The sequence below is a fragment of the Malus domestica genome, chromosome 04 (assembly GCF_042453785.1).
Source record: "Malus domestica chromosome 04, GDT2T_hap1".
Classification (NCBI taxonomy): domain Eukaryota; kingdom Viridiplantae; phylum Streptophyta; class Magnoliopsida; order Rosales; family Rosaceae; genus Malus; species Malus domestica.
The window spans coordinates 27,143,336-27,155,833 of NC_091664.1; the positions used below are offsets into that span (position 1 = coordinate 27,143,336).

Consider the following 12,498-nt stretch of genomic DNA (forward strand, 5'->3'; position numbering starts at 1 on the left):
TTAACTCATAAAACTTAAAACAGAAAACTTAAATTGAAATAAAACTTTCTAGAAACGATTGAGCCTGACCATGACTTAGTTAGGGCATGCTGTATGTAGTGAAATTTCTTGAGAAAGAACTAAACAAGTCTTGGATGGAGGGTTTCCTTGTGGGCCCCACTGCTGTGGATCTGGAAGGTAACTTGTCTTAGAATGTTGAAATATTAGAAGGCAAGGCCAAAAAAAAGATTGTGTGTCCAAATTCTCCACTATTTTACTTTCTGTTTTTGGGTTATGCTGATTTTCTTCTGATCATATTCATATTCCTCTGGATTCTTCTTCTTCATATTCTTATTCTCTAAAAGGGGTTTGAGCTTGAAATTTTATTCTTGTTCTCCCACATTTCATTTTCTCCTACACCAATTGGCGGCTGGCGCAGTTACTCCTATGTTTTTTCAAAAAATTTGCCCTCTGTTCTTGAATTTGAAGTACGAATACTTTGTAGAAACAACTTTTGACGCAAGCTCGGGCATAATCAAGTTGGCTAGAGCTGTGTACTTTCTTATTTGCACATAAGTTTGAATTCCTTTTTGCGTAGTTTAGATTAGTAGAGTTGTGCGCTCTTTGACGTATAACTTAAATGGTTAAAAGTATTTACTTATTTTGATACGTCATTTGAAATATAGGATCATTGTTAGGTATGATCACAATCACGATGACTTACAGGTGATTGTAATTTGTAATAGATTTAGTTAATCTGAAACCTTCTCCGTAATTATAGGAATGTAATTCTTTATTGTAATTATTTTAGGATTCCTTTCACCTGTCATATTACTAATGTATATTTATTCCTTGATCATGTATTACTAATGTATATTTATTCTTTGATCATGATCTAACATGTTGTATTAGTCACTTTTAATTGGTGAAGTAGTACGTGTTTGTGGTTGACATTCTTGTGACATATATTCCGCACACATGTTCTCAAATGTTAAACATATACTGTTGACACCGTCACCAGTCGATGTCAATTTTCCATCTACAATGTTAAAACCGAGTTGGGCTACGTCCACGGTTGGTAGTTTTGTTTGAGTCACTGAGTTTATTTACAATTTAGTGCAATATTGTTGTGGTTGGTTAGAATAGCGTACTCATCTTTCTGTATCGAGATCCGAATCTTCCTCTTTGTACTAAAAGCATTTTAGAACATTGCTTGTCAAAAGTCAGAAAATTCAAAGAACTTAGCGAAGAAGGCTTTGGTGTATTTAACACAATACGTTGAAATGAAGGAAAGCTTATTTATTGATATCCCCGATAAGCTACAAATATGTACATATACATGAGTCAAAATAAGCACACAAGAGGGAGCCTTCACAAAGGTTGCTTAGGAGAAGTCTCAGCAGTCGGTAGAGCCCCAGAAAGAGAAGGCACCGGAGGGGGATTATTTGGAGCCTCAGTACTGGACAGAACCCTAGAAGGAGGAGGCATCAGAGGTTGATCATTTGGAGCTTCATTACGCGGTACAGCCCCAGAAGACGAAGGCAATAAATGCCTTTGGAACAAACCCACAAATCTCTGATGATCAAGTAAAACCTGACCATCAGTTTCCTTCATCTGGTCAAGCTTCCTCTTCATGTTTGTAGCATAGTCATGTGCGAGCCGGTGAAACTGTTTATTCTCATGCTTGAGCCCTCTAATCTCCTGTTTGAGACTCATCACTTCAGCCGCCAATGATTCAACTTGGCGGGTTCGAGCAAATAGGCGTTGGGCCATATTAGACACAGAACCTGCACACTGAACACTGAGAGCCAGCGAATCCTTAACAGCTAACTCATCAGACCGTTTGGAAAGTAGTCTGTTATCTTTGGGAGTGAGAAGGTTCCTGGCCACCACCGCAACGGTCATATCATTCTTCATCACGGAATCCCCAACGGTAAGAGGACCAGTATGGGAGACGAAGGATGGGCGCCATATGTTGTCTGGAGAAGGCGGGGCTGCCTCTTCAACAAGGTTCAAGTCAAAACGACGGTCGGAGGGGCCAGACATTTTCAAAGGTGTTGAAGAGAGAAGAGGTCGGACAAATCAAGATCTTAGAAGTGCAAGAATGAAGCTTCTACTGGTGGAGATTCAAGTGTGCTTTGGAACTTAATGCCAGCCCCTATAAAAATCTGCACTCGACGAAGCTTCAGAAATCGAAGAGGCGCCTGCTCAGAAATCGAAGAGGCGTTTGCTTTCTCAAAAGCTGGGCTGCTTAGAGATCACGAGGGTTGATCTCAGAAATCGAAGAGGCGTTTGCTTTCTCAAAAGTTGGGCTGCTCAAAGACCACGAAGGCCGATCTCAAAAATCGAAGAGGCGCTCGCTTTCTTAAAAGCTGGGCTCCCCAGAGACCACGAGGGCCGATCTCAGAAATCGAAGAGGCACCTACTTTTCCAGCCTTTTCCAGCCTTGTCAGCACCTGTCACACGCACACTCAGTTTTGCGGAAATTATGGGCATTCTGTCAAAGACTTCTGGGGAAGTAGAAAACACATGAATCTTACTGTTCAATCACCCACTTCCCACACGCAACAATAGCTCATGGGTACCACAGATAACTTTGCCAAAGTTCTCTGCCAAAGTTGAGCACGTGAAGCTTGCAGCTCCCACTACATCGCTCTGACCAAGAAGGGTAAAAGAATAGCAAAGAAACAGCACTAACAAAGTTTAGACCCATAAATTTTGAAGGTCTAGCTACCATATTATTACCCACAAGGGTAAAGGAACAGTACCACTGTTGGATAATTGGAAAGTCCCTGTGTGTCAACCTCTGTGTTTCGTGGCAAGGTAGACTAGCAAACATGCCCAACCTTTACTCACATTCGAGAAAACACTCCCAATAAGATTGCTTGCTCCAAAATCGAAGAGGCACCGTCCTCTGAATCTCGAGAGCCAGACTCCCAACATGACTACTTTCTTAAAAATCGAAGAGAGGGTAAAGGAACAGTACCATTGCTGGATAATTGGAAAGTCCCTGTGTGTCAACCTCTGTGCTTCGTGGCAAGGTAGACTAGCAAACATGCCCAACCTTTACTCACATTCGAGAAAACACTCCCAACAAGATTGCTTGCTCCAAAATCGAAGAGGCACCGCCCTCCGAATCTCGAGAGCCAGACTCCCAACATGATTACTTTCTCAAAAATCGAAGAGACACTGCTCCCCGAATCTCGAGAGCCAGACCCCCAGCATGATTGCTTTCTCAAAAATCGATGAGGCATCGTTCTCCGAATCAATCGAAGAGGCGCTCGCTTTCTCAAAAGCTGGGCTGCTCAGAGACCACGAGGGCCGATCTCAGAAATCGAAGAGGCACCTACTTTTCTAGCCTTGTCAGCACCTGTCACACGCACACTCAGCTTTGCAGAAATTATGGGCATTCTGTCGAAGACTTCTAGTGAAGTAGAAAGCACATGAATCTTACTGTTCAATCACCTACTTCCCACACGCAACAATAGCTCATGGGTACCACAAATAACTTTGCCAAAGTTCTCTGCCAAAGTTGAGCACGTGAAGCTTGCAGCTCCCACTACATCGCTCTGACCAAGAAAGGTAAAAGAATAGTAAAGAAACAGCACTAACAAAAGTTTAGACACATAAATTTTGAAGGTCTAGCTACCATATTATTACCCACAACTGTAAAGGAACAGTACCACTGCTGGATAATTGGAAAGTCCCTGTGTGTCAACCTCTGTGCTTCGTGGCAAGGTAGACTAGCAAACATGCCCAACCTTTACTCACATTCGAGAAAACACTCCCAATAAGATTGCTTGCTCCAAAATCGAAGAGGCACCGTCCTCCGAATCTCGAGAGCCAGACTCCCAACATGACTACTTTCTCAAAATCGAAGAGAGGGTAAAGGAACAGTACCATTACTGGATAATTGGAAAGTCCCTATGTGTCAACCTTTGTGCTTCGTGGCAAGGTAGACTAGCAAACATGCCCAACCTTTACTCACATTCGAGACAACACTCCCAACAAGATTGCTTGCTCCAAAATCGAAGAGGCACCGCCCTCCGAATCTCGAGAGCCAGACTCCCAACATGATTACTTCCTCAAAAATCGAAGAGACACTGCTCTCCGAATCTCGAGAGTCATACCCCCAGCATGATTGCTTTCTCAAAAATCGAAGAGGCATCGTTCTCCGAATCTCGAGAGCCAGATACCACATACCACTTTTTCAAAGTGCTCTGACAGAGTTAAAACATGTGAAACTGGCAGCTCCCACTACCGTGCTATGACCAAGTAGGGTAAAGGAATAGCATTACTACTTGTTGTTAGGGAGACTCCTATATATGTCGACCTTCATCCCCAACGGACAGGCAGACCTGCAAAAATGCTCAACCCTTCATCATATCTGAGAGGGCACTCCCAACGAAGCCTTTCGAAATATTCAGCTTTCTTTCCCCCCGATAATACCTCTGCAAACAAGCTATACTAGAGCAAGAATATCTCATATCATCAGGGTTAAAAGCAAGAGTATCCCATATCATGCTTTTTCCCTGTCTTTTCTTTTGGCCTTGTTTTTACCTGCAAGACAAGGAGAAAGAGAGCAATCAGTCAGCACTTGGAATCAAGCTTCCAGCCAGGAACTGACTGCCTGGAACCCCTTACCTGATTACTTACCTGGCATTGCTCTCGAGTACTCATCTTCAACATCTTATGTTTCCAGGGAAGATTCCGCATCTGCTTGAGGAACAGATAGGGCAAGTGCGAAGGATACAAGGAAGCATGTGGAGACAAGCGTAACAGCACACGTGCCGATACATTCATTACTCTGTCAAAAGCAAAAGTATCCCATATCAGCAGGGTGGAACGTACTCTAGATTTGATGGACTTGTTTTGACCCTCAAATTCTTCAGTCGGCCTTATACTCTGGAGGAAACCAGAAAACCCTCCAGCTCAGTTCAAGAATAAGCCTGTGGAAAGTTACTTCTTCAAAAGCAAAAGTATCTCATATCATCTCTTCTCATTTTTCTTCTCTTTATCCTTCATGCTGCTGCAAGATGGGGAGAAGGTGAACAATCAGTCGGAGCTCTGATTGCTTACCTTGTCTGTCACCTCTTTCAGCAGACCCCCTAGCTCGGCGACTTGGGGGACTCCTACTACATGGTTTGTATCGCGCTTGACCAAGCCTGAAACTACAAGTAAGCTTCAAGTGAAATTGATACATTACCTTGTGCATCTCCACCAGTTAAAGATACCACCCCTGGATGGAGGAAGAGTACTTCCAGAGAAGATGCCACATCTACCTATGAGACAGATAAGGCAAGTCAAGACGACACCACACTCCGATACTTAGAAGTTTCGTGATTACGAGATCATTCTCCCACAATATTTCCTAATGTCATTTGTACTAAATCATTCACTTGTACTCACTAAATGAGAGCTTGAACCTATGTACTTGTGTAAACCCTTCACAATTAATGAGAACTCTTCTATTCCGTGGACGTAGCCAATCTGGGTGAACCACGTACATCTTGTGTTTGCTTTCCTATCTCTATCCATTTATATACTTATCCACACTAATGACCGGAGCAATCTAGCGAAGATCACAAAAAGCGATCGTTTTCGCTACCTAGGATCTATCTTGCAAGAGAACGGAGAATTAGATGGAGATCTCAACCATAGAATACGAGCTGGATGGAAAGAGTGCATCCGGCGTGTTGTGTGACCGTCGTAGGCCACTGAAGCTCAAGGGAAAATTTTATAGGACGGCAATAAGGCTAGCGATGTTGTATGGCACAGAATGTTGGGTGGTGAAGCATCAACACGTACACAAAATGGGTGTAGCGGAGATGAGGGTGCTTCGTGGGATGTGTGGGCACACGAGAAAGGATAAGATTGGGAATGAGGATATCCGAGGTAAAGTAGGAGTAGCCGAAATTGTAGGAAATATGAGAGAAAATCGGCTCCGGTGATTTTGAACATGTGCAAAGAAGGCCGACTGACGCTCCGGTTCGAAGATGTGACTACGGGACAGAGGTTCAGGGCCGAAGGGGTAGAGGAAGACCTAGGACAACTTTGGAAGAGACTCTAAGAAAAGACTTAGAGTACTTGGATCTAACGGAGGACATGACACAAAACCGAGCGCAATGGCGTTCTAGGATTCATATAGCCGACCCCACTTAGTGGGAAAAGGCTTTGTTGTTGTTGTTGTTGTTGCTTGTCAAAAGTCAATGTAAGAATATGTTAGTTTTATATTTTTTTAAACCTACCAAGGTCCAAAATTTTAAAACAAAACACACAAGTTTAGTACACATGCCGGTAAAATAAGCGAGTTTGGTCGTTGGTCTCTGTCATGAGAATCTTGACAACCATTGAGACATCATGAGCTCAGCCGCAGGAATCTACACAATAGGGTGCTCCGGAGTACCGGATAAAATACAGAGAGTGCTTTATTTAAAAATATAAAAACTAAGATTTAACGGTTCAAACATCCGTAATACTAAGTACATTGGAGCATTTAAGATTTTTGTATAACCATGTTGAGAATAAGAAGCGGCTGAGTACAAACTATTTACTTCAGTACAACACGACCACGCAAATAGCCCAATTCATCAAGATCAGAATGAGGCGGCGTGGGAAGTACTTATGCTCACAAATGTTTGTGTTTGAAGTGCTTTTAGCATACCACTCATTTTTATCAATCTTATCGTCCATTAATATTAACATTTAGTTATAATATTGTGTAACGATGTGACTGTATTGTTTGCTTGTGCATGAAGACATTAGTAATTTGAAAAGGTTGGGTTGTATGTGTGCGTTGATAGGCATAAATGGCACATGACTTTACAAACTTCATATGTGCAAATATGGCATCAATTGTAGTGTATATATATATATATTAAAAAAAAAAAAAAACAGTTGAGATTCAAGATTGTGACATTTGAACATAGGTCAACTTGCAAATGTTGGTTAGATCAGTCGGCCAAAGTAATTTGTTTGCCTTTGTAATCTTGAGTTTGAATTCTTTTCTCTGTATATTTGAATAATTTATTACAAAGTATCATTTCATTAAAAAAAATTACGAGTTGCATGAAATTAACGTCCGGCACAAAAACTATTTCTCTTGCTTTCTATTTATGGTATGCATGCACAAAGCTTATCATACAACTTAAACTCCCAAAAATAATCCTCAACACTAATGAAAATTTGTAATGAGAAATGCAAATGAGACTCTCTTAAAATTGACTCTTTATGGATTGATAACAACATTTGACAAGGGACGTTCTGGACCGTTGAATTTCCAACGATTATATTTTTGGGCTGTTGGATTTTCAACGGTAAAAAAAATGAAATTAAATCCCAACGGCTTCAACACGTGTCCCAACCTGAGCCATTGGATGGAAATAAAATAAATAGTAATTAATTAGTTTTCTATTTTTTTTTCTTTTGAAAAAAGGGAAATAAAATAAAAAAACTGGGATGGGTTGCGATTGTGAAGTAAAATAAGTACGGTGAACTGGTGGGAAACCGAATAGCTACCCCTCTCTTCTCTCTCTTGGGGTTGAATTGTGTAGGTTACGTATGCGTGAATATCCCCAAATTTCAGAGCTGCGAGCCAAATTCCACGGTCAAAATCCCAACTTCGAATTGGGCATTGGAGACTCAGACAACAATCTCAGTTCCGAAAGGTAATCATCTCAATTTCCGATTGTTTTTCCGCGATTTGATGTGTTGGTATTGGGGAAATTAGGGTTTTCAGAGTAACCTTTTGCAGGATTGAATTTTTTACTTAAAAGTCTGAATTTTTGGTGTTATTTTCGTTTGTTTTGATCGAAATTTTGGTACCCATTTGCTTTTTTTTTTTTTCGTTTATTGTTGAACCCCTTTGAGGGTGTCTGAAAGTTGCTGAGTGAGTTTGCTCTTGCAACAAAGCTTAAGCTTAATCCTTTGCTGCTTGGGACCTCAGAGACTAGAGTAAATAATGTATTTGTATTGAAAATATTGCTTGCATTTGGAGCAGTTGGGTTCGACTAGTTTTGATACGAGTGATTTTGGGGGAGGGGGGAAATGGAACTTGGGAGCTTTGGTGCAGTGGTGAATGCTTTTAACCAACTTAGCCACAAGCCCTTTGTGGGTTCGACTAATTTACTCTGTGGTTTTCTTGAGAAATAAATATGACATAATCAGTTTGAAAAATCTAACTAGAAGTTAAAGTCCGAGAGCTTATGTTTAGTGTGTATTGATTTTAAGCTCAACGAAATTGCATTGCAGTGAAATCTTGAGTTTACGCTGGTAAATTCCCACGGATTGCTGTAATGTGAAGTGAAATGAGGTCTGGTGAGAGAGGGTCTATGCTGTTTATGAAATTTGTGTACAGTTGACTGATAAAATGTACTGTATATAACATATGTCGCTTACCGATTTGCTATGACTGGGGCAGATCATGGAGGTGAAGAGAGTCATAGCAATTTGTCAGTCGGGGGGTGAATTCTTTACAGAGAAAGATGGTACATTGTCATATAGGGGCAAAGATGCTCATGCTATTGACATTGATGACCAGATGAAGTTTGATGAGTTTAAATTGGAGGTCACAGAAATGTTTGGTTGCAGCTACAATAACATGGTCATCAAGTACTTCCTCCCTGGCAACAAGAAGACCCTGATTACTGTTTCCAATGACAAGGATCTCCAGCGCATGATCAAATTCCATGGTGATTTTGCAACCATTGATATTTATGTCATGGAGGAAGTAGCTCCTCCTGATGTCTCGAACATGCCTCCCAGTAGGTAGTTCTCTTGATATGTAAGCTAGTAGTTTAGATACCACTTCAAAAAAAATTTCTCTTTTTGTGAGACTTATGAATTTCATGGATTTTTCAGGTCGAGCAGAACAACTCTGTCAGAAACTGTGGTTCCAGTTGATGCATCTCTTGATGTCGTGGACTTTGTGGGTGATACCACTCAGCCTGATATCCCACTTGATGCTTCTCTTGATGTTGTCGATGGTGCCTGCCCTATTGATGCACATATTGATATACCCACCGAAATATCACCCATTTTTCCTCTTGTTGGCCCTAGTGGTGAGAAGCATGCTAAAGGTGCACACCAGTGGCAGAATGCTATTACAGGTGTGGGCCAAAGATTCAGCAGCGTTCATGAATTTCGTGAATCATTGCGCAAATATGCCATTGCGCATCAGTTCGCCTTTAGGTATAAGAAGAATGATAGTCATCGTGTGACTGTGAAGTGCAAGGCTGAAGGCTGCCCTTGGAGAATTCATGCATCAAGGTTGTCGACAACTCAGTTAATATGTATCAAGAAAATGAATCCAACACATTCCTGTGAAGGTGCTGTTGCAACTACAGGGCATCAGGCGACGAGGAGTTGGGTGGCCAGTATTATCAAGGAGAAGTTAAAATATATGCCCAACTATAAGCCCAAGGATATTGTGAATGATATCAAGCAGGAATATGGTATACAGCTAAACTACTTCCAGGCCTGGCGTGGGAAAGAAATAGCAAAGGAGCAGCTTCAGGGTTCGTACAAAGAGGCATATAATCAATTACCATTTTTCTGTGACAGGATAATGGAGACAAACCCTGGTAGTCTTGCTACTTTTACCACCAAGGAAGACTCCAGTTTCCATCGCCTCTTTGTCGCATTCCATGCCTCATTGTATGGTTTCCAGCAAGGTTGCAGGCCTCTCCTTTTCCTGGATAGCATTCCCTTAAAATCAAAATATCAAGGCACATTGTTGGCTGCAACAGCTGCTGACGGGGATGATGGGGTATTCCCTGTTGCTTTCACTGTGGTGGATGCAGAAACTGATGATAATTGGCATTGGTTTTTACTACAGTTAAAATCTGCATTGTCAATATCTTGTCCTGTGACATTTGTGGCAGACAGACAGAAGGGATTGAAGGAATCAATTGCGGAAATATTTAAAGACTCATATCATGGCTATTGCCTGCGATATTTGACCGAGCAACTTATCAGGGACTTGAAAGGGCAGTTTTCTCATGAGGTCAAGCGGCTGATGATTGAGGATTTTTATGGTGCTGCTTATGCACATAGGCCTGAAAACTTCCAAAGTTGTCTTGAAAGCATAAAAAGCATCTCATTGGAGGCTTACAATTGGATCATACAAAGTGAGCCCCAGAAGTGGGCGAATTCATTCTTTCAAGGTGCTAGATATAACCATATGACATCCAACTTTGGTGAGCTGTTCTATAGTTGGGCATCAGATGCACACGAGTTACCAATAACACAGATGGTTGATGTGATCAGGGGTAAGATTATGGAGTTGATCTACACAAGAAGGGAAGGATCTAATGAATGGTTGGCGAGGCTTACTCCAACCATGGAGGAAAAGCTAGAAAAGGAAACTCAGAACATCGGAAACCTCCAAGTGCTATTGTTGACTGGTAGCAGATTTGAGGTTCATGGTGACACCACTGAAGTTGTAGATGTTGATCGCTGGGACTGTAGTTGTAGAGGGTGGCAGATAACTGGTTTACCATGCTGTCATGCAATTGCTGTCATTCGTTGCATGGGCAGGAGCCCATATGATTATTGTTCAAGATACTTTACCACTGAGAGCTATAGATTGACATACTCAGAACCAATATATCCTGTTCCAAATGTAGACATGCCTGTAACGAAGGCTTCTTCTCAAGTACTAGTGACTGTAACGCCTCCACCCACCCGGCGTCCACCAGGCAGGCCTACTACTAAGAAATATGGATCACAAGATATGGCTAAGCGTCAACTCCAGTGCAGCAGATGCAAGGGTCTTGGGCACAACAAGTCCACTTGCAAAGAGTGATTGTAGAGTATTAGATGCCGGGTAAGTATAAACCTTTAGTAGAAACCCCCGTTGTTTCATTTCATCCATGTTTTCACTGGTTTATTGATGAGTATACCTGTGGATTGGTATTCAAGTTCAAGTGCATTGTAAGTTAGGTGTGGCTTCATTGTATAGTCTTGTCATCTGTATGAACTTGCGCTAGCAGCACATTTAGATTCTATAAAATAGAGTTCCCCCGATGCCTATGAGATTTTGCATCTTTTTATTTGTTTCGTCAATGTATTTTTGGCAGACGTGTTGCGTTATTTTTTCGAGCATACCTTAATAATTGACGGACTTTTTATATTGGTTCTGTGAATAGGATTGCATCCGATAGGGCGATGGCAAGGGCATCATCTGTACTAGAAGCAGCTCAAATAGATAGTGGGATGTGTTCCCGAATGTATGTGTTAGTAGACATGCTTATGTAAATTATTCTTCGTTTTCATAGTTGTATTGCTAACCGGGATATTTGGTAGTTTAACTTTGGTAAATGAGTGTGATTTACGTTAATTTACTAAGGTATTAGGAGTAGCCTCTCCATAAATGGGGGTAAGGCTAGCCGACATTCACCTCTCCCAGACCCTGCGTAAAGCGGGAGCCTTGTGCACTGGGTACGACCTTTTACTAAGGTATTAGGAGGCGGATGTTGTTAGAGTTACTTGAAGTTGAAGGTACCATGGAAGTTGGAATTGGAATTTGGCATCCAATCATTTTGTAGGTTTGGACTTTTTGTCTTGTAAATTATCCTTTTGGTCAGCTGGGCCAATGTTTAATTCATTTATACGAAGACGTTGAGTGTTTAGTTTGAAGATATTCCCTTTTACTTGCCTTTGCACGGCCAAGATCGCCGCCTCCCTCCATGTCCAAAGCCATTACAGGAGCACAGGTCGAAGCTGAGCATCGGTCCCAGAGACCGCCTTTAGCTCGTAAACGTGCCAACCCTTGGGGATGAGCGGCATTGGTGGTGGTGGTGGTGGTGGTGGAGTGGTTGGTGCCTTGGTGGGGGGATCCCGTCTTCGGGTACGTATGTAGTCTAACCTAGAGAGTCTAACCTAGAGGTTAGATGGAAGCCCTATTATGCCTTGCAGGGTACTCATAGATTATGCCCCAGGCATTTCTTGCAACCTCAATGGCCTTCTCCAAAGCTTGCTTAACAACCCATCATCTGAATTTTTTAGAAGGCAACTGCTCAAGGCATTTTTGTTGGTACGAGATCACAGCATCCAGACCATTCCTAACATTACCTGACGTGCTTCCCAACAAGTAGTTTTCTGATCGAACGGCTAGCAAAAACTCAAGTTGCTTGATACCCAAGTCTATCAACCCCATGCACTCTTCAACCGCACCCTTTTGTACATTTTTCATTACCGTTAGGGTTGCGTCGATGGAGGCCGTAAAATAGTTTACAGCACCCGAGTCTGAATCGTTGCCAATGGGACCGAGAGTAGACTGGCAAAGTCCCGGCCGTGATCAGTTTTGCCACAGACGGTGTCAAGACTAAGATCGATGCCAGAGTTGTTCCTTGGCTTTGGATCAAGCGCTGTGGCCTCATCGGGGTTCTTTACACCACCCACAACAATCACCACAACCGCGGCAATAACCACAAGGGAGACTCCGATCACTATCATGTTGCGGAGGACTTCATCCCTCTCGTCATCGGATTCCATTAGATATTACAACTTGTTTCCTAG

The 12,498-nt window shown here is 42.1% G+C and overlaps 1 protein-coding gene across 4 annotated transcripts; it reads left to right on the forward strand.

The window, feature by feature from the left end:
* The first annotated feature begins 7,439 nt into the window (after positions 1–7,439).
* LOC103433831 (uncharacterized) lies at positions 7,440–11,616 on the forward strand. 4 transcript variants are annotated; one of them, XR_011580198.1, is made up of 5 exons: positions 7,440–7,646; positions 8,399–8,745; positions 8,839–10,804; positions 11,127–11,326; positions 11,437–11,616. XR_011580198.1 is itself a non-coding variant. In XM_008372120.4 (5 exons), the coding sequence occupies exons 3-4, from the start codon at positions 8,402–8,404 to the stop codon at positions 10,781–10,783; spliced, it is 2,289 nt and encodes a 762-aa protein (XP_008370342.3). In that variant the 5' UTR covers positions 7,470–7,646; positions 8,230–8,290; positions 8,399–8,401; the 3' UTR covers positions 10,784–10,804; positions 11,127–11,616. The 4 variants fall into 4 exon arrangements, 3 of the variants coding, with proteins under 3 accessions (XP_008370341.3, XP_017187184.3, XP_008370342.3); XM_008372120.4 differs by adding an exon at positions 8,230–8,290 and having other exon boundaries at positions 7,470–7,646; positions 11,127–11,616; XM_008372119.4 differs by having other exon boundaries at positions 7,447–7,646; positions 11,127–11,616.
* Positions 11,617–12,498: the final 882 nt, after the last annotated feature.

What these genes read in the sequence shown, in the direction of transcription:
- LOC103433831 (XM_008372119.4), top strand. Translation starts at nt 8,402, where the DNA reads ATGGAGGTGAAGAGAGTCATAGCAATTTGTCAGTCGGGGGGTGAATTC. An exon ending in TCGAACATGCCTCCCAGTAG is followed by an intron (nt 8,746 to 8,838) that starts GTAGTTCTCTTG and finishes TGGATTTTTCAG; the next exon opens with GTCGAGCAGAACAACTCTGT.